At 44.2% G+C, this 23,066-nt stretch overlaps 1 protein-coding gene across 6 annotated transcripts in view; it reads right to left on the bottom strand.

Annotated features, from left to right (window-relative positions):
- The window catches only part of ATP6V0A1 (ATPase H+ transporting V0 subunit a1), a 164,818-nt gene that overhangs the window by 112,639 nt on the left and 29,113 nt on the right, over positions 1-23,066 (bottom strand). For all 6 annotated transcript variants that reach the window (XM_082272084.1, XM_082272083.1, XM_082272085.1 and 3 more), the window contains exons 2-3: positions 12,838-12,980; positions 8,543-8,621 (exon numbers count right to left, since the gene is read on the bottom strand). In XM_082272084.1, coding sequence (XP_082128210.1) covers positions 8,543-8,621; positions 12,838-12,954 — 196 coding nt within the window. In that variant the 5' untranslated portion in view covers positions 12,955-12,980. The remainder of the gene's footprint in view (positions 1-8,542; positions 8,622-12,837; positions 12,981-23,066) is intronic.

Genomic DNA, 23,066 nt, shown 5'->3' on the forward strand with positions numbered 1-23,066 from the left:
ACAGTACAAATCTGTCTCAGCCTACTTCTGAAAAAGGTGAATATAGGTAATTAATAAACGTGCTAAAAAAACAACATTAGGGTCAGTCTTTTACTTGCAGTTGCTAAAAGATTTTTATAATTATCCTTGCAATAACACAGAAGGGCATAGAACTGCTTCTCATAAAATAGTACATGCTGGCCTTGGGACAGATCTCAAGCTATTAATGTGTACAGTATGTGAACCCTTAACAAAGATCTTAGTATTTGTTCACTTTTGAGCTAATAAATATGCCATTGAAAGATTTTTATATCTGTCAAAAAAAAAAATTTGGTTGATCTTATCAGAAATTTAGTGCAGTCCTGTGTCCTCTGCACATTTCTTGTGTTATCTCAAAGAGCCCCTCCGAGTTCTATTCTTGGACTACAGAATTAGTAGAGTTATGTTGTCGAGATCTGAGAGTGGGATTGGTTGGGCAGTTTATCAAAAGCCACTGGGCAGAGCTAACACCGCTCAGTTCACAAAAATGTGGGGAGCAAGATTCAGAGGGCACAATTGGGGACATTAGCGGTAGGGTGTTCAGAGCTCCTAAACCCAACGTGGGTATGGGGAAAAAAAAAATCAGAAAAGCAGCCTAAAAACAACATCAAACGAGGATATATGCAACCAGTCAAGATTACGAGGTTTGTATACCAATGCCGGAAGCCTGGCCAACAAGATGGGAGAGCTGGAGCTGCTGATGTTTGAGGAGGAATAAGATATTGTGGGGATAACAGAGACTTGGTCGATAGCTCCCATGATTGGATGGCGACCATTCAGGGGTATTCCCTTTATCGCAGGGATAGAGAAGATTAAAAAGGAGGAGAGATATGTCTGTATATTAAGAACAGTGTACAGGTAAATATGAGGGATGATATTAACCACTTCCTGCCCGCCCTAAAAAAGGGCATGCCCAGAAGCTGTTTAGAAGGGGATGACACGCGCGACCCGGAAGTGACGTCGGGGCCGGTGCAGGCGCAATGATTCCTGGGAGCTATGACGTTCAGCTCCCAGGAATCATTGCAGAGCCAGGAAGTGACGACGGGCCGCGGCCGAGGAAGGAGGAAGAAGGAAGTAAGGTAAGTATTTTTTCTTCGCTACGAGGTAAGTAAAAAAAAAAAAAAAATATGCGATTATCCATTTCTTTTTCAGGTGACCCGGAGCGAGAAGATGGAGGTAAGTATAAAAATAGGGTGGAACTCCACTTTAATACTAAAGAAAAGGCCTTCAAGGCTGAGGGGTCACTGGCAGCATTCAAGCATTACAAAGAGTGTAAAGACCAAATCAAGGTGGCTAAAATAGAACACGAGAGACATATAGCGGAAGAGAGTAAAAAGAACCCCAAGAAATTCTTTAAGTATATAAACAGTAAGAAAGCGAGGCCAGAACACATTGGCCCCATAAAAGATGACAAAGGAAATATGGCCACAGAGGACAGAGAAAAGGCAGAAGGGTTAAATAATTTCTTCTCTTCAATCTTCACAAAAGAATCGGGGGGCTACACTTACCCAGCTTGTAAGGCTAAACTAAGTAATACGCCTCAGGAAGTACCGCCATAGCTAACAGAAGATAGACTTAGAACTAAACTAGAGAAACTTAACATAAATAAATCACCGGGACCGGATGGCTTGCACCCGAGGGTTCTTAAAGAGCTCAGCCAGGCGATTGCCAGACCATTATTCTTGATCTTTAAGGATAGTCTACAGACGGGTATGGTGCCAGCTGATTGGGAAAAAAAGCCAACGTGGTACCAATATTTAAAAAAGGGCCGAGATATATCCCGGGTAACTATAGGCCGGTCAGCCTAACATCAGTAGTCTGCAAGATTTTGGAGGGGATGTTAAGGGACCACATACAAGACTTTAGTAATGAAAACTGTATTATTAGTAGTAATCAGCATGGATTCATGAAGAATCGTTCTTGCCAAACCAATCTATTAACCTTCTATGAAGTGAGCTGCCGACTAGATAAAGGGGGCTCTGTGAGGGTCTCTGATGTAAGGGGGGGGGGCTCTGTGAGGGTCTCTGATGTAAGGGGGGGGCTGTGAGGGTCTCTGATGTAAGGGGGGCCTCTGTGAGGGGGGGTCTCTGATGTAGGGGGGGATCTCTAATGTAAAGGGGGGCTAAGTTATAAGTGATCATAAAAAGAAAAGTCAAATAAAGTCCAAAAAAGGTGCAAGAAAATGTGAGGGGGCGCCACAGGATTAGATTGCACAGGGCGCCTTTAACACCTAAGGCCGGCCCTGAAGGTAAGCCTGTGGATGTGGTGTATCTGGACCTTGCAAAGGCCTTTGACACCGTTCCCCACAAACACTTACTGTTCAAACTAAGGAAGGTAGGTATGGACCATAGGGTGAGTACCTGGATAGAGAATTGGCTCCAGGGGAGAGTCCAGAGGGGGGTGATAAATGGGGAGTACTCGGATTGGGCGGAAAGTGTGGAAAGTGGGGTCCCCCAAGGTTCTGTCCTGGGACCAATCCTGTTTAATTTATTCATAAATGATCTAGAGGAGGGGATATCTAGTACAATCTCAGTATTTGCGGATGATACTAAACTAAGCATGCCAATATCTTCTACCTTACAAGCGGACCTGAACAAAATAATGGGGTGGGCAACTACATGGCAGATGAGGTTTAATGTTGAAAAAATTTAAAGTAATGCACTTGGGCGTCAGAAATATGAAAGCAAGCTACTAACTAGGGGGGAAACCTCTGGGTGAGTCTAGGATGGAAAAGGACCTGGGGGTACTGGTAGACAACAGGCTTGGCAGTGGCATGCAATGCCAAGCCGCTGCAGGCAAAGCCAACAGAATACTGGCATGTATAAAAAAGGGGATTCACTCCAGAAATAAAGAGATTATTCTCCCACTCTACAAGACTCTGGTCCGGCCACATCTGGAGTATGCTGTTCAGTTCTGGGCACCGGTCCTCAGGAAGGATTTGCTGGAACTGGAGAGAGTCCAGAGAAGGGCAATAAAAATAATTAGGGGAATGGAGGGCCTCAGCTATACGGAAAGACTACAAGCATTGAACTTATTCTCTCTGGAGAAAAGACGATTGAGGTTGGATATGATATCAATGTACAAATACTGTACTGGCGACCCTAGCATAAGGAACAAACTTTTCAGAGTAAGGGAATACAATAAGACGCGTGGCCATTCACTAAAACTAGAGGAAAGGCAGTTTAACCTTAAAATACATAGGGGGGTTCCTCACTGTCAGAGCAGTAAGGATGTGGAATTCGCTTCCACAAGCAGTCGTATCAGCAGGGAGCATCGATAGTTTCAAAAAATGATTAGATGGGCACCTTAAAGACCACAACAAAGAGGGGTATACAATGTATGGTTAACAGCAAACACACACACACATCATAGGTTGAACTGGATGGACTGGTGTCTTTTTTCGACCTCATGTAACTATGTAACTATGTAATAAACAAACAAGATTGACGGTGTAAATCCACCGTCAATTTCAACGCCTGCCGCCACGAAAAAGAGGGGCTGCTCCCGCTGCCTGATGGCTTTTAAATAACATCAGCAGGTGACCTTGCCCCCTTGCCCTTGGGACATCAGCCAAGGGCATGCTAGGTCACCCAGTGATGTCATTGGGTGGCGCCACCCTTTAGTTATTTAAGAACTGTCGGACGGGTCATGTGCTTGTGATCTGCAGGGTTTGCATGCAGTAGTACCATGCGATCTGGCTGCTGTGTGCTTTATAAAGTAGTGCATTCATTACTGTTGGTGCGGTCTGGTGTAATTTCAGCCTCTTCAAACGAATGGACTAAAACTGCACTGCACCCAGATCACATGTGAATTACCCAGGAACACACAGCGCATTCTTGTGCCATTCATGGTGTGAACCAGACTCTTAGGGTTTGCATACACTTTAAAGCAATCCTGGCACTAACCTAAATAATTGCAGGTATAGGCACAGATGTAAGTAAAGTGCAAGAAAGGGGTTGAAAATGGCGCTACCTTTGTGCAATAAATAATAAGGTGCAATCACTTGCAATCAAATGATAAATAAGGGGGTGTGTCCCATAAAACAATAAAAGAGGTAAAATTAATATATACTGTATATTGGGTGGATTCAAATAAAACGGATTAAATATCCTGATGTGTGGTAGGTACAACCCAAAAGTGCTGAAGTGCAATAAATAAATTTATGACATAGACAAGTGTGTTTATTGTGATAAGTATATATAAATAGATCAATACAGTGCAGAAGTAAAATAAATCATGTGTTAGGTAATAATCCTGGCACTATTACTATTTGAAAGTGTAACGTGCCAATACAAAACAAATTGGTGATAAGAGTGGTAAGTGAACCAGGGAAAAATCCCTTAAGGTAAGGTGGCAGCTGCAATCACCTGTGTAACCACTAGGTGTCGCGCTGTGTATACAACCTGCCGTGTATAGACCAATGTATATCTCCGAGGGTCCCCCTCCACGGTCAACAAGGCACCAGTTGGCGTGTTTTCATATGGAAAAAGAAAGAGGGGGGCCCCATGAAGTATTGATCACAAATAGTAAGAGAAAACGTAGCATCCACTCACTGTGAGAGCTGCCTCGGATCAGTAGCAATCGCCGGGAAGCTTCCGCGTTCCACGGCGGTGGAGTCTCAAAACCGGAAGTGATGCTATGACGCAATGGACCCGCCCTACGCTTTTACCATAGGCACAGATGAATTAAGCAATTAAGTGCTTATTTACAGTGTTTTCTCCTTCTATATGTAGCACTGCCCCCTAGGGAACTGCTGAGAATTACTTCTTGCGGGTCCCCTGGGTTACCATTAGCAACCGATAGCAGGCAAAACAGCATTTGAAAGTTCTTGGTTCAGACAATGAACAGTCCAGGGGATTTGTTTTTTGGAACTTGGATGGGAGAAGGGATGAGTGGGATACTCCAACTTGAACTATGCACAATTCCTGAAGACAACTAACTGTACAATGTGACAAGGCCGCTGCTTCACCTTGCTACTGAAGTGAAGATAAAGAATATGGACTCTCACATAGATTACTCTTCAGGGTCTAACTTGGCACCCCCTTTCTCACTGACTGTGTGCACTGACCTTCTGTCCACTGACATGCTACTGGAGTGGTCCCCTTCCTGGGCAGACCCCCGGCAAGCTTCCTGGTACTCACAGACACTGTTTTTCTCTGGGTCGCTCTGCCTCCAACTCCTTTGTCAGCATCCACAGGACCTCCCGGCTCAGCACCACACCTCCAGTCCACAAGGCCGACTGACTGTGACCACCTTCCTCAGCAGCAGGAGGAGAGACAACTGTTACCCTCCTCCTGGGATCAGGCTTCCCGCCCAAAGACCCCCTGTTGCATGTGTCACTGGCTTTATCACCTATCCCAGGATGCATCACTCTTGTGCCAACCCACTGAGATAGTGACAAAAGCCTGTGTGTCACTGGCTGGGTTTCCTCCACTGTCCAACATGCTCCCCTATTGGATGCAGTGGGGACACTCCCTCAGACCAAATGGATCCCACATGAACACATGCAACAGGCCTAACTGTAAATCGTGCTCCCTGATAAGCAGGAAGCACATAACTTTAGCCTGTAATTCTGCTGATCAGCAGCCAGAATCAAAACTATGCTACTTATCTATCACCTGACTAGGAGGGTGCCACATCTAAATAATTACTTATTCACTTGCAAGGTGCTTTTGAAATTGCTAGGAAAAAAAGGACTAGTCGATTTTTCCCATCAAAGCACCCTCACCCCGTTTACAACCCCAGCAAAACACCCCCTCCCTCCTTACAGGTCATGTCCTCTTCTGGGAGTGTGGTATTTTCATCTGTGCTGGCAGCCTCTCCACCCCTAACTTCACCTCCCTGCATAAACTTTTTTGAATCTACAGGGGAAGGGTCATAGGTGAATCGCATAGGGTGTCACTTGAGTCACAGCTCTGAGCCTGCTGACATCACATACAAGACAGAAACATAAAAGAGTGACAGCAGAAAAAAGAGTTGTCCATTGAGCCTGTACAGTTTTACACTGATCAGCAACAACATTATGGCCACCCACCAAAACATGACTAACCGCAAAACAAAACCAAAGAAAATTCCCAGCTCAACTCACCAGCTAATCTGCAAAAACCAAACTATCCTGTTAACATGACTACCTACAAATTAGTAGGTCCCTCTTCTGGCCTGTCAAGGCATAGACTCCACTAGGCCTCTGAAGGTATGCTGTGGTATCTGGAACCAAGCCATCACTAGCAGATCCTTTAATTGCTATAAGTTGCGAGGTGGAGCCTCTATGGGTCTGACATTTTTAGCACATCCCACAAATGCTCCCAGCTACCGTCTCAGAGCATTTGGATGTCTACACAAGCAGGGTTTTTACAGGTAACTAACATGCATAAAATATGTTCGATGCACATATAAAATGAATGGTAAAAATATTTTTTAACCACTTAAGCCCCGGAAGAATTTACCCCCTTCCTGACCAGGGGGTATTTTGCGATTCGGCACTGCGTGACTTTAACGGACAATTGCGCGGTTGTGCGACGCTGTACCTAAACGAATTTGACGTCCTTTTTTTCCCACAAACAGAGCTTTCTTTTGGTGGTATTTGATCACCTGTGCGATTTTTTGATCACGCGCTATAAACAAAAAAAATAGCGTCAATTTTGCAAAAATAACAATATTTTTCACATTTTTTTATATGAAATTCCCCCCAAAAAAAAAGTAAAAATCAAAATTTTTTAAAATTTTCGGCCAATTTGTTTTATGCTACATATGTTTGGTAAAAAAAAAAAATCGCAAAAAGCGTATTTTGATTGGTTTGCGCAAAAGTTATCGTGTTTACTAACAAAGGGAAAGATTTTTGTTGTTTTTTTTTTTAACGCGTAATGGCGGCGATTTGCGATTTTTTTTGCGGTACTGCGACATTGGGGCGGACAGATCGGACCCTTGACTGACATTTGTGACACTTTTGGGGTTACCAGTGACATTTCTACAGTAATCAGTGCTATACAAATGCACTGTTACTGTAAAAATACACTGGTTGTGAAGGGGTTAACTTTATTTGGAAGGGAGGGGCTGTGTGTATCCCTAGGGGCGTGCTTTCTACTGTGATTGGCTGTGGCTTGAGCTGTAAGGACACTGATCAATGGATCTACATACTAGATCCGTTTGATCAGTGTCTTTACAGCGAGGAGAATGACAGGTGGCTTGTTTACACAAGCTGCCTGACATTCTCCCTCTCCCCCGCCGATCGCCGAGTGACCGGCGGACATCGGGTCCGCTGGTCACACGCGCGGGGGGGGTCCGTGACCACGCGGGAGCGCGCCTCCGGGGGCGCGCGCTCGCTCCCTAGACCCTCACAAGCTAGTGACGTAGCCCTACGTCACTTTGCCTGTGAGGGGCTGACTGCCGACGTAGATCGGCGTTAGGCAGTCGGCAAGTGGTTAAATTAATGGTCTGGCAATAGGGTCTCTAAGACCCAGTTCACACTACTCCGACTTGGGACGTGACTTGTGCAACCTCAAGTCGCCCCAAGTCTCTTGTCATTACAAATTCAATGTAAATGAATGAGAACCGTCTTAATATGCACTACTGAAGTCGCTTCGACTTCAGAAAAGGTTCCTGTACTACTTCAAGGCGACCTCTATCCGACTTGTGCACATAGACTTCAATGGGAGTCGCCTCCAAGTCGGATCCTTATCTATTTTCAAGCGACTGTGATCAGACTTTCCAGGAAGAAGAAAAAGATTACCCAGACATTCCCCACAGACAAAGTCGCCTATCATTTAAGTCTCTTCAAACGTCGCGCTAAAGTCGTGCTAAAAAGTCGTTTCTTCATGGGGCGACTTTCTGGTCACAGTAGTGTGAACCGGCTCTAAGGGTCATCTGCACCAAGCCAGAGTTGTGTACTGCCTGTGCCTAGTTGGTCATCTGCATCTGCTAAATAAAACCGTTTAATAACAACTTTCCTGAGTCTTAATAGGCAATAAAGAAAAGCTACGTAATCTATTTCTGGCAAAGGTGCCAAGATTTCAGAGCTAATGTGTGCTCAATACTGTTTGCTAAGGCTATGCGCCAGGGAATTTTAGACTTTATTTCTTAAGAATATTGGTGTAAGAGCAAAGTACGCCCATTCTGACAACAAGTAGCAGACATGCGTCTCACATGCAGGGCTGTCTTTTATTGGCAGGGAGGCATCCCATTCATTTCCATTGGGACACACCGCGGCACGGGCACAGCTGCCGTGTCCTCATACAACACGTGGGTGGGTGTTGGTCCTCACCCTGTATGCGTACGGGGGTCCATACCAGCAAGTTGTATTAGGATACAGCAGCTGTGCCCATGCCGCTACGTGCCCCAATAAAAATGAATGGGACACCGGCAAAGGGATGCATGCAACAGCTTTGCATACCCTTGCCAGTAAAGGATGGCCCTGCACGGGAGATTCATGTTTGCGCCCCATGTGCGCACTAAAGGAGAGCGATTAGGGGGGTGGAGTGGTTCCCTCCATACAAAGGAAAAGACAACAAACAGATCTAAAACTTACGTAATTTTCGATCCATTTCTTCGCATCTTCTAACCTCATTGACAAATTTTCTTTGGAAAACATTTACATCAGGATTCAACTGAAAAAAAAAGAAAATGGCATGCAAAAAACAGATCTTTAAGGTTAATATATATTAGCTAAAAATGAGAAGGAAGCAGTATAAAAATATAAACTATGACTTTTTTAATTGAAAGCTTTGAATGTTACTTCTACTGATATCAGTGAAACAATATATTCTTAACCAGCTTCCTGCAGATTGCAAACTACATATCCCATAGTTCCCTGCCATGCCCCCACTGTACTGCTGTTTTGTCTAAGCCAGAGTGAAAGAGCCTTTCCTCAGGCACCTTTTAGATATGCATTATCAAGAGGTACCTTACCACTACATGGCGTAGACTTTTATTACGCAGTCTAACTATCACTGGTCTTCACTTAAACCCAGTACATGTACACAAAAAGTCAGCTGGTTCAGCAAGAACTTTACATGTGTACTGCTGTTTGTTCAACAGAAGCCCGTCTAATGACCGGCTTCTGTTGGAAGGGTCATGCTGGAAAACCAGCATTCCATCAGCGTTTGTAGCCAATGGCTGCAAGCGCTGATCAGTGTATTCTGCCGGGGAAAGTCCCCCCCCCCCGTCTGAATACAAGCTCAGTGGGAGAGATGCCCACATCACACATGGTTGTGTTGTTGCAGGGATCAGTCAATGGGTTGAACGAAAAAAAAAAAAAATATGAGCATGTATACCCTGCTTTACACAAGGAGATAAAGATAGAACACAATTCATCGTAAACACAAGCATAAAGCAAATTACTGCAGATGGGGTTCTCTGGAATGATTCTAAGGTATATATGGGGACTATATGCATACCTTCCAACATTTTGAGATAAGAACAAGGGACACCAATTAATAAAAGTATGTAGACATAGGACACACACCATGCCACGCCCCCTTTAAGGAGAATTATACAAAAAAAAATGATTGGTTAAATCCACAAGTGTTTTTTTTTTTTTTTTTACCATTACTATTCCTTTATACTGGCTTTGAAATTTACAAATGCAGCAGTTTAGAATTTTGATGAAAGGTTTAGCACTAGAAAATAATTTTTGAAAGATAAATGGTGCATTTTATATACACAACTATATAGATCAGACCAAAATGAGGGACAAATTATGAGGAAAGAGAGACTGTTCCAAATCAGGGACAGTCCCTCGAAATCAGGGACAGTTGGGAGCTATGTATATGTACACAGAATTTTAAAGAAACAGGATAAAACTATTGAAAACTAAAGCATACGTTTGTCTTTTTAACTCAGATCTTAAATGGGTTACTAAACCCAGGACCCTGCATTGACTATATCTGGTCTCCCACAGTACATGGAAATGCAATTATTTTAGTAAATATAAACTGCTAAATACCTTTTCTCATCAGCAGTATATAGCAATCTTTTGAGTGTCTGGTTAAAGCTTGTTCGAGGTAATCTCTTTCCCTCCTGACTGTCCTATGAAGCTGCAGGACCCCTGACCCTCTTTTCGGACAGTGCTGATTGGCCCTGTGCTGATCACATGCACTCTCCCAAGAAAAGAAAAGAAAAAACTCTCTAGCAATACACACCAAACTGAGCTCATGCAGGACTCTGTACTATACTGTAGTCTACTGTACTAGAGCCCTCTAGAGCAGTGATTCTCAACCTTTTTTTAGTCAAGGCACCCTTTAAAAATGATGGACAGTCTTAAGGCGCACCATTCTAAAATGTAAAAAACATTCTAATAGTCTTACATAATGCAGCAACATCCACAAGTGCAAGTAGAACACCCAACATTAGAGGTGATTTATTCTCCCAAAGCAAATACACTTTTGTAAACTGGTACTGACTAGTATTCCAAGGTTTCTCTTCTCCCTCAGTTTTTCTCTATCATTCAGCTAATGTGAGGGGCAGGGGAGGGTCAAACAATGATGCTATGCAGGCAACTGACATCTTTCTTTCTTATCCACTGATTATGCCAATGGTCGCTAGGACACCAGCAGCTAGAAGGTTGTAATTGTGCACAATGAAAACTTTTTTTTTTTTTTTTAATTTTTGGGCAATTTTTAGCCATTTTGCCAAGGCACCCCTGAAGAAACCTTAAGGCACCCCAAGGTGCCTAGGCACACTGGTTGAAAAAAGCTGCTCTAGAGTACTCTACTAAACTAAACTAGAGCCCCGGGGCTCTGTACTGTCAGCAGATGTTGATCTTTTAATACTTATTTATTTCATTGGACTTTTTCATTGATATAAATTGTTTTTTTTTTTTTTTTTTTATTTCACATTCATTTCACCTGATTTTTCATGGATATGAATTGTTTTTTATAATATAATTTTTTTCAATTTTTTATCACTATTTTTATCAACATATTTTTGCACTGAATAATACAAATAGATTTTCATATTTTTTAAATAATAATATTATGAACTTGCACTTTCTTTTAGATATTATAGGATATTATAATATTGAAGGGTAGATTTGCGCTGATTCTATAGTTTGTGGATTCATTTTATGCTGCGCACTTTTGCAGCCAATTAGCTGCAACTACATATAGTATTCCTTAATCACAGTTTGTAGCAATTGATTGTTCTAGGCGCCAGATCTCTTTTTAGTATATCAGCAAATGTGTTGGGGACTGTGGAAGAAGGGAAAGATCGGGGGAGACAGGATCAAACAGCCTTTTTACAGAATGCAGACAAATTAACCCCCTTAGGTTCCACATTGAGTATAAAAAGCATACTTTACTGCATATACACTCTGACTTTACTATTGTGGGTTTAGTAACACTTTAACTGTGTTTCTAATCAGTGGTGGCCCATCCACTGGAGGCGCAGGGGTGCCGCCCCCCCCTATCAATGCATCCAGCCCCCTAATCTACATGCAGGGTGCCGGACGCATGGATTCCAATGTTTTTTTTTTTTTGGAAGCATGTGAAAGAGGCTCTAATAGGCTTCAAAAAACGGTGGGCTCGGGGCGCAGAGCACTGCGTCCCGAGCCCACCCAATTGTGTGACAATAGCGAATTAACATTTGCTATTGTCACACGGATCTTCCTCCGGGCCAATCAGGAAGCGGGTCCTGAGACCCGTTTCCCATTTGGCCGAAAGGCGAAGCCATGCCATCGGCCAAGGAGGAGGGAGGAGACACAGGAGACTGAGGAGAAGCCGCCGCCGTTGCTGCTGCCTGCCTGCCCTCCACATGTTCAGGGTGAGTGAGCCGGCGACCGGGGGTATGGTGTGCGGGCTGGTGTGGTCTGTCTGCCCCCCCGGCCCATGGAGCACCAGCTGCCACCACTGGTTTCTACTATGGAAATTCTCCTTTGCCCTTTGACAAGGCAACCGTTGTCAGACATAAGTGAAAGTGAGGAGGATTCTCCTCAGTGGTGACAATAATAATAATTTTAAAGTCACCAAAAGTTTAATATTTCTCTCATCCAAAGTGTATAACTTTATCAAAAAAAATTACAGAACCACCCAGGTGATTACATATAATTGGGATATAAAGAAACTTCAAGCATAGTTGGCTCCTTCCAAAATGTCTCTTGAAATCCTTCCAGAGACATTTTGATGCTGGCTTGGTGTATACCCAGGCAGCATCAACATGTCTCTAGAAGGATTTCAAAATGTTGAAAACGAAGAGGCTTTATTTGGCAGCTCATAACAATGATTAAGATCCTGAAAAGCTACGGTGAAACTTGTTCCTTGGCTGATGATTAGAGGTAATGAAACCTACCAAGCAGCCACAGGTGTTATGCCTGGTAACAAGGGTCCAGGTTGTGTGCTTGGAGCTTCCTCCCATAAATGTTATTTTTGGCAGTGAGGATTTGTTTAAATAGACAAATTAAACCTTATTTCCATTTCAGCAGTGCAAATAATATAAAACATTTCACACACCAACTACTAGACACCCATTTATAACTCTTCACTGGCTTTGAAGTTCACCAACAGCCTGTTCACATTTTATTGCATGAAAAATACTTTGTTTCCTATAAGGATTATTTTTTTCATTTAGGATCATCCTCCTAGCAAGCACAAATGACAGTAAACACAATTTATCGCTCATCACTGTGAGTAACAGGAAATATTTTTCCTTTCCATATTCCAAAGTATTGAGAAGCATCAATTGCCTATTGAGAGTGGTTCCTTTTCCGAAGAAGACAAATCACTGTGTAATGGGCATAATAAAGGAGTGCAGGCAAGGCAATCATCATGCACCTTTTTCATTATAAAACATTTTTACCCCGTTATACTGACTGATCAAAAAAATACTTACATCTCGGAACTGCACTTTTCCCAGCTCGCCCAGTTCACTGACACAACAGTAGGCAGCTTCAGACTGGAGAAAAAGCTGAGCCAGCGTCATCTCTTCGCTCCTGAAAAGTTCCCCCATCTTTACAGATTCGTCTGCTGCTTATCCTAAAAAGGAAACAATTTACATATGACTATACAAGTTTCTCTAACACAGCCTGTATGCAATTCTAAAAAATAAATAAATAAAAAGGTTTCCTGACTTAACTAAAAAAAAGTTGACCCTTGCTTGTTGTTTCCCTACTTATACTTGAAAAGCAGCAACCATTGTATCAACATAAATGACAAATGGTGGACAAACATCCAAGAACAATCTAAATGCTGAATGACTTGGTGTAACAATTTCGAGGTATTCATGCAATGGACAAAGAGTCTGCAAGCACACATGTCATCAACTGATAAGCAGCTCAATCAGATAGTTATACAGCACAGTGGTTCTTGGTAAGGCTGCATTCAACAAAAGTGAGGAGTCCCAAAAAGCAGGAAGGTCAGATTTGAAGGTTTACGTGCACAAAGTTCAAAGTGAGCGCCACACAAAACGTCTGACAGTTAAAGAAGAACTATGGGCAAACATTTATTCCCCATTTTGGATAGAGAAGGCAGGGTTATAACCCGTCAGATTTTTTTTGCCATCTTTGCAGAGATTTCCCTTCACTTCCTGTCTCATAGCCCAAACAGGAAGTAAGGGGAAATCCATGCCAATTAAGGGAAATCCTTGGGGACCCCCAGGTCACCAGAACTAGTGTCGTCATTGGAAGAATTTCTCTCTATTACTTTTCTGGGGACAACCCAAAATTTGGCATTTTCTTTTACTTTCAGTGATAATAGAGACAAATAGAGAGGGTGACCCAATTAAGCAATACAATTTAACAAGTGTTCTAAATCCCTCTCTATTCTGGCCTTTAGTTATACTTTAAGTGCCAGTTCACATAAATGTGATACGGGAACCCTGCGAATCCAATGTGGGTTAACTCACAGACAGTTCACACTGCCATATGCGAATCGCTGGGGGTGTCAATACAAAGTTAACGACACTCCCGGATTAGTTCACATATCGCAGTACTGTCAGTTCGGACATGAATTGTATCGCATAGGTGTGAACACCCATGCGATCCGATTCTGGTGCAGACCCAAAAAAGGGTCCTGTGCGAGTTGTGACCGAATGCGATGTGAATTCAGCCTAACAATCTGTATGGCTGAATTCTCATCGCATGTGATTTTCAGAGAAGTGCTCTCCGAATCACATACGATGTCTGTCAGCGCACATATGTGAACCCGGGACTTAGGGTCCATTCACACGGCTTTCCGCCCAGCGGACTGTTTTGCTCAGTGGGGATCGATTCGCCGATCCCCGCTGAGCAGGCGGATGACAGGTCCGTCTCCACTTACTTTGCAGAGACAGAGCTGTCAGATCCCCGCTCTCCTTTATGGGAGATCGGATGAAAACAAACCGCCTGTCCGTTTTTATCCGATCCCCTGGATGGATGGAAAATAGGGTTTCCATCCATCTGGATATTACAGACAGGATCGGATCGGATAGCAGCGGGTGTCAGCAGACATGTCACCGCTGACATCTTCTGCTCCATAGGGGTACATGGAGCATCCGATCAGGTCCGATGAAAAACTGACAGGTGGACCTGATTGGAAAGCCTGTGTGAAAGGGGCCTTTTACTGATATTTGCTCACTAGGAGACAATGCATAACAGCCAAAACATTTGAGGGCCTCAAAAATCTCCCCCCTCTTCTGAGCTTGAATTTGATGGGAGGATTGGAAGATTATAAAGTGGCACAATCGCCAAGGTTTAATTTCTTGCTTTATAAAGAAAAAAAAAAAAATCTATATATGCGAAAAGGGTCAGTGAAATAAAAAATCTGCATATATCTAAATATATTTTGGGATGAATAGCACTACAGCACACCAGTGTACCAGAGGCGTAACTAGAACCTTCAGGGCCCCGATGCAAGAAACCATGGACCCTGGCCGGACCCCTGGCCAGGGCCCTTCCCTTCAAGCCTAGGGCTCTTCCCACTTATCCTTTATTATGGTCCCACGGCGGGACCCTTTCACAAGTTCTGCAGTGGGCCCCCTTCCTGCCATCTTGGGGCCTCCCCACGGTGGTGGAATGCCAGGGCCCGGTTGCAAGTGTGACCTTTGCGATGCTGGAAGTTCACCCACTGGTGTCAGTAGTTTTTATTTTTTGGTATTTTAATTGTATTATTTTTTATCATTTTATTTTATTTTTTTCCAATGTCACTGACTATGACTCTGTCCATTTAGAAAAGGAAGGAGCTGGTAAATTACATATTTACAGACCCCTTCCTGGTTCTCTATTGTGACACATCCCCTGCAGCAGCCGGCAGCAGAGGGAAGGGAGCACAGTGGGGGAGGGGGGAGCACACAGGGGCCCAGAGACAGCAGAATACAAGTGAACTGGATAGGAGGAGTGGCGGGGGCAGCATATAGAGGAACCAATCTCCTCCATTTTCCTCCTGCAGCTACAGGAGGAAGAAGGAGGGCAATGATTTCTCTACATTCTGCCCCCGCCCTCTCCTGTCCAGGTGTACACGGGAGCCGCACAGGACTCCTGGAGCATGGGGCCCGGTTGCAATTGCAACCCTTGCAACCCCTGTAGTTATGTCCCTGCATTGTACCTTGAGGGGCTGAGGTGTTCTGGAGGACACACTGTGGAGTTATCTTTCTGTGCATACAATTTGGACGTGGGTACTCGATAAAATTTCTTATGACCACAGCCATACATATAACTTTATAGCACACTATTGTATGTAACGTGCATTGCCACTTGTACCACAATTCAACAGTATGAATGTGTCCTAAAGGGAACCTGTCAGGACAGCTGTTATCTGTCATAGCCAAATCTCTCATCCAGTACTACCACTGTCTAACTTCTATAAGTGATGCCAGTTCCTGAACAAATCACATGTCTAAGTGCCGGTTCACACTGTTCCCGACTTGTCAGGCGACTTGGTCGCCTGACAAGTAGCGGACCGTGCTGTACAATTGGAACCGTTCTAATAGGAGCGACTCAAGTCAAGTTCCTGCACCTTTTCTTTGCAAAGTCAGAGCGACTTGCATTGACTTCCATTATGTGAAATCATTGCAAGCCGCGCCAAAGTCGCTGTGCACGGGCGACGGCATTAGTCGCCCGAAGTTGTGTCGCCCTAGTGTGAACCGACACTAAAGCAACACACAGGACCTGAAACATTCAGGCAAATAAAGGTTCAAGTGTTGTACTGAGAGCCTAAGATGGGGAAACCGAAATACTGACAGGTTCCCTTTAAAGTGCAGGGTTTCAGTAAAAAAAAAAATGAAATCTTGGAAATAGTTGAGACTTGAAATAAGAGATTCTTTAACCTTTTTGCCTGTTACAGTAATACTGGTACCCATGGAGTGATGACCGTGGTACAGAGAGATTTGGCTAGATGAACAAAGAATTTTTTTATTTTCTTATTGTTGACTTAAGCAAACTAACAGGCAACAGAATATCAAATTCTTCCCACAAAGGACCCCTACAGAACATTAAACTTATCAGATTTTACACCAACACTAAAGCAAACTGTATCCCTTATATTAATAAACAGAACCAAGCAGTGTGCTACATAAATAGCATCAGGGGGTATATGTAGCCATATGTTAAGATTCTTCTAACTATGTATAGGTATATACTCCCCCCAATCACCTGTTTTGTGGGGTTGTCTTTAATTTACACATGTTTTCATCGCGTTTCAGAAACACTCTGCAAACATATGCCGCGCTGCCGGGGCCATTAATTGTTAATGGCACCTCAAGTGCAGGTAGTGGGTGTGCATTTGCCATACTTTGTCGCACTACAAACGCTAAAAAAATGGACCACACTCCACTCCAGAAAAGGTTTAAGAGCTTCTTTGGATTGCTTGTCACACATAGGATATCCCATTCAAGTGACACAAGCCAGTCGTCTATGCGTATTCCTGCTACCTGTCTGCTGGGATAACTAGTGGACTTGAACCTGCGGCCCAACCAGAGTTCCCCTTTAACCACTTAAGCCCCAGAAGATTTTACCCCCTTCCTGACCAGGGCTTTTTTTGCGATTCGGCACTGCGTGACTTTAACGGACAATTGCGCGGTCGTGCGACGCTGTACCTAAACAAATTTGATGTCCTTTTTTTCCCCACAAACAGAGCTTTCTTTTGGTGGCATTTGATCACCTGTTCGATTTTTTGATCATGCGCTATAAACAAAAAAAGAGCGTCAATTTTGCAAAAATAACAATATTTTTCACATTTTTTTATATGAAATTCCCCCAAAGAAAATGTAAAAATCAAAATTTTTTAACATTTTTGCCCAATTTGTTTTCTGCTACATATGTTTGGTAAAAAAATCGCAAAAAGCTTATTTTGATTGGTTTGCGCAAAAGTTATTGCGTTTATGAAGGGAAAGATTTCTGTCAGTTTTGGTGTTTTTTTATTTTAACGCGTAATGGCGGCGATCTGCGTTTTTTTTTTTGCGGCGGACAGATCGGACCCTTGACTGACATTTTTGACACTTTTGGGGTTACCAATGACATTACTACAGTAATCAGTGCTATATATATGCACTGTTACTGCAAAATGACACTGGCAGGGAAGGGGTTCACTTTATTGGGGAAGGAGGGGTTAAGTGTGTCCCTAGGGGCGTGCTTCTAACTGTGATTGGACATGGCTACTAGTGTAGGAACAGTGATCAACGGTCCTACATAGTAGAACCGTATGATCACCATTCCTACACAGGGGAGAATGACTGGCGGCTTGTTAATATTAGCCACCTGCCTTTCTCCCTTCACGGAGGACGATCGCGAGTGACCAGCGGACATCGGGTCCGCCGGTCACACGCACTGACTTCCCGGGGAACGAGCCAGGGCGGGTGGGCGCGCGCTCACCCCCTATTGGCTCACAAGGAAGTGACAGGCTAGTGACGTATATATACGTCACTTTGCCTGGCCGGGGCTGACCGCCGCCATATATAGTCGTGCGGCGGTCGGCAACCGGTTAACTTCTGCTGGTTTGCTTGTGGTTCTGCCTATCCCTGACTGACACTTGTAACCATATGCTCTGCTGATCTTTCTGGTGGGCATCTCTGATTCGAGGTTCTGCAATCCTCTTGTCCCTTGCCACCAAGTGTTCCACTTCCAAGGGTGCTTGAGCAGAAAAAATAAGTGTCCTTTCACATGGGCTTTCCGCCCGGCGGACTCCGTTTTGCTCAGCGGGGATCGATCTGCCGATCCCCACTGAGCAGGAGGATGACAGGTCCATCTCTGCTCTCTGTGCAGAGACAGACCTGTCAGATCTCCGCTCTCCTCTATGGGAAATCGGATGAAAACGGACCGCCTGTCTGTTTTCATCCGATCCGATCCTCCAGACAGATGGAAAATAGGGTTTCCATCCGTCTGGATTTCATGGACAGGATCGGATCAAAGAGCAGCGGGTATCAGCGGAGATGTCTCCACTGACATCCGCTGCCCCATAGGGATGCATGGAGCATCCGATCAGGTCCACCTGAAAAACCAACAGGCGGACCTGATCGGAAAGCCCGTGTGAAAGGGGCCAAAGAGAGGCCACCTGTGTCCTTTCACTCTCCCATCTGACAATGTGAAACCAATAACTGACACCAGCCACTATCCAGCAAACACTGTAGCCATTAGAAATTGTTGTTTAGAACCACTGGTAAGAATCTGCTGATTCTAGCTGGCTGTGTGCAGGCCTTGTGAGTGTAGCCCTATGCTACCAAGGCAGCTTACAGGACAACTCAAGGACACTGCATTTCAGGCAAGATGAAGAAGTATTTTATGTACTTGCTGAAAATGTTCTTAGGCTGAAAAAGAAAACTACTGCAGTCATCACAGAGCAAAAAGGAAAATACAAAGTGACATAAAAAGTTCAGTGCTAATGTATCAGAAACTGTCCAAGGCAGCAATCTGTGATTATAACAGCAGTAGTCAAACATACCCACAAAACTTTTCCTAACCTTTTATTCCTTATAAAGATCCAGATTTACCTGAAAAGACATCCTTTTATGTATCTGCCTTGTTTAACCAGTTGCCGACCCGCCGCCATACTTATACTGCGGGAGGTTGGCTCTATCCCACGAAACTACGTACCTGTACATCATTTTGCGGGACAGCTAGTGGGGGCGCGCGCGTGCCGCCGGAGGCACGTGTGCACACTGATTGGTCACAGTGAGAGCCAATCAGCGGGTCCAACGACCGCGATGTCTCCCAGGCACCCGCAATCGCTCTCCATGGAGACAGAACGGTGATCTGCCAATGTAAACACAGCAGACAGCTGTTCTGTCAGTAATGAACACAGGGATCCTGTGTTCCTCCTATTTAGGTACACAGGTCTCTGTGTTCATCCAGGAAGCCCATCCCCCACACAGTTAGAAAGCACCCCCCTAGGGACACATTTAACCCTTTGATCGCCCCTGGTGTTAACCCCTTCCCTGCCAGTGTCATTAGTACAGTAACGGTGCATATTTTTAGCACTTATTACTGTAGTAATGTCACTGGTGCCGCCCAAAAGTGTCAAAAATGTCAGTTAGGGGTCCGATCTGTCCGCCGCAATGTCGCAGTCCCACTAAAAATCGCTGATCGCCGCCATTAATAGTAAAAAAAAAAAAAAAAGACATAAATCTTCCCCCTAGTTTGTAGAAGCGATAACTTTTTCGCAAACCAATCAATATACACTTTATACACAATATACACACAAAATACGTAGTAGAATACATATTGGGTTAAAATGATGGAAAAAAATTGATTTTTAATTTTTTTTTTTTTTTATTGGAAATGTTTTATAGCAGAAAGTGAAAAATATTGTTTTTTCAGAATTGTCACTCTTTTTGGTTTATAGCGAAAAAAAATAAAAAAATCGCACAGGTGACAATGACCACCAAAAGAAAGCTTTATTTGTGGGAAAAAAAAGGACATCAATTTTATTTGGGTACAGCATCGCACGACCACGCAACATTCAGTTAAACGCAGTGCCGTATCGCAAAAAATGGCCTGGTCATTAAGGGAGTAAAACCTTCCGGTCCAGAAGTGGTTAATAATCCACCCCATTTATACAAGTACTGTATACACAAGTACATGTATAACAAATATAAAAAAAGATTAGCATTATATTCATTACAGCATTTACATCATTCATCCTGGAAGATAGTAGAAATGACACAATTTATATTCTGATGTTTGATTGGACACATAAGTAATATTGTAACCAAACAATAACCAGAAGGGAACTGACAAACCATCAGGAAGCCGTGGTTTTCTAGTGAAAGCTGACAGTTTAAGCAATTTTAAGGAAACAAGCTTTAAGGAAATCCTCTGCACACAGTTATCCTTACAAATAGAAATCCATTCTGCTAAGATCTATACGTCCGCATATACCACATGAAACAAGCTGTTCTGGCATGTTCTGCGAACAAAGAATAAAATGTATACACCAGGAATCCTAGATCACTTGAGAGTAGCGTGACTAACCAAAAATGGGTTCGCCAGCTCGCTGCTCGCTCTATTGAGGCATCACATGTGAAGCAGCTGATCTTTCTAATAAACAGAAAGCAATTATCAGAATAATCACTGCTGAACAGTGCAATCCAACGCCATATGCAATTACCGGCTGCATGATCATCCAAACATTAAAAATTAGGATTCCTATCGGTTAGCTTGTATGACTTGGCTCTCAAACTAGATGATTATCTGTGGCCAGAAATGAAATCCCTGGAAGCAAATTGTCTTCATTCAGAGCCAGAGTCCCTGATCTCCATGATCTCTTTACCGTACACCGTTCACTTTTCAAGGAGCTTTTAGAGAATAAGTTCTTCACTTTGAACACCCAGACACATGCAAAGGTAAATTTGTCCAGTAGGGTATGTTGGTGTCACACACAGTCTGTTGTGTTTCAAGTTATGCCTTTCAGCACAAGTACCTGATGATCCTGACAGTCCCTCATTTACTTTTCCAAACTGACCTTACTAAGCACAGAACCATATGCAGTATCTCACAAAAGTGAGTACACCCCTCACATTTTTGTAAATATTTTATTATATCTTTTCATGTGACAACACTGAGTCCCCGTTCACATTAGGTCGCTCTGACTTAGGGGGGCGACCTGTGAAGTCGCGTGCAGCGCGACTTGCACAGACTTCAGATAATGGAAGTCAATGCAAGTCGCCTCCAGGTCGCCCCCAAGTAGTACAGGACCCTTTTTCTAAGTTGGAGCGACTTGTGTCACTCCTATTAGAACGGCTCCTGTACTACACAGTGGGAGCGACGGTGCACGACTTGTCAGGCTGACCAAGTCGCCTGACAAGTCGTACCAGTGTGAATGGACCCTTAAGAAATGACACTTTGCTACAATTATTAAATAGTGAGTGTACAGCTTGTATAACAGTGTAAATTTGCTGTCTCCTCAAAATAACTCAAGACACAGCCAATAATGTCAAAATCCCTGGCAACAAAAGTGAGTACACCCCTAAGTGAAAATGTCCAAATTGGGCCTAATTAGACATTTACTCTCCCCGGTGTTATATGACTCATTAGTGTTACAAGGTCTCAGGTGTGAATGGGGAGCAGGTGTGTTAAATTTGAGGATCTGAAAAAAAGAATTGTTGCTCTACATAAAGATGACCTAGGCCAGTGATGGAGAACCTTGGCACCCCAGATGTTTTGGAACTACATTTCCCATGATGCTCAACTACACTGCCGAGTGCATGAGCTTAATGGGAAATGTAGTTCCAAAACATCTGGGGTGCCAAGGTTAGCCATCACTGGCCTAGGCTATAAGAAGATTGCCAAGACCCTAAAACTGAGCTGCAGCACGGTGGCCAAGACCATACAGCGGTTTAACAGGAAGGGTTCCACTCAGAACAGGCCTCGCCATGGTCGACCAAAAAGGTTGAGTGCACGTGCTCAGCGTCATATCCACAGTTTGTCTTTGGGGAACTAGAAGTATGAGTGCTGCCAGCATTCAAATTGGTCTGCATGGCTGCCGTCCCAGAAGGAAGCCTCTTCTAAAGATGGTGCACAAGAAAGCCTGTAAACAGTTTGCTGAAGACAAGCATACTAAGGACATGGATTACTGGAACCATGTCCTATGGTCTGATGAGACCAAGATAAACGTATTTGGTTCAGATGGTGTCAAGCGTGTGTGTGTGTGTGGTGGCAACCAGGTGAGGAGTACAAAGACAAGTGTGTCTTGCCTACAGTCAGGCATGGTGGTAGGAGTGTCATGGTCTGGGCTGCATGAGTGCTGCCGACACTGGGGAGCTACAGTTCATTGAGGGAACTATAAATGGCAACATGTACTGTGACATACTGGAGCAGAGCATGATCCCCCCCCCCCCTTCGGAGTCTGGGCCGCATGGCAGTATTATAACATGGTACCGACCCCAAACACACCTCCAAGATGACCACTGCCTTGCTAAAGAAGTTGAGGGTAAAGGTGATGGACTGGCCAAGCATGTCTCCAGACCAAAACCCTATTGAGCATCTGTGGGGCATCCTCAAACGGAAGGTGGAAGAGCGCAAGGTTTCCAACATCCACCAGCTCCGTGATGTCATCATGGAGGAGTGGGAGAGGACTCAGTGGCGGCCCGTGCATAGGGGGCGCCAGAGCGCCGCCCCCCCCTAAAAAAAAAAAAGAAAAAAAAATAGAAAAAAAAAATGACAAAAAGTACAAATAAAGTTTTGAAAAAAAAAAAAATCGTGTTCGCAGGCCTATGCGCTCGGCCTGGTGGCTATGGGGGGGGGGGGGGGAGGGGGTTTACGACCCAGAAGAGGCGCCGAATGGCTGCCTTCTGGGGGCGTAACCAGGGCGCAGGAAAAAGCGATGAGCCACCCCCACCTTCGTGATATCCTGGCTGTGATTGGTCCAGTCTCCAGCCTGGACCAATCATCATCCAGGACATCGCTGACTCGCAATGGGGGTGGTGCCGGTGCGTGCGTCAGTCACGCACCGTCACCGCCAGATCTCCTTCCCGCCGCCCCGTTTGGAAGACAGAAGATTGAAGAGGAGGACGTCCATGGCGCTGCTCGTCTCGGTTCCCGGAATCCCGCCATCGTCAGAAGGTAAGTGACTGAAGCCAACCTGTGCCCTCACCTGTGCCATGCCTGTACCATCACCTGTGCCATCACCTATGCCATCACCTGTGCCATGCCATCA

This window comes from Pelophylax lessonae, assembly GCF_965119305.1.
Source record: "Pelophylax lessonae genome assembly, chromosome: 11".
NCBI classification, from domain to species: domain Eukaryota; kingdom Metazoa; phylum Chordata; class Amphibia; order Anura; family Ranidae; genus Pelophylax; species Pelophylax lessonae.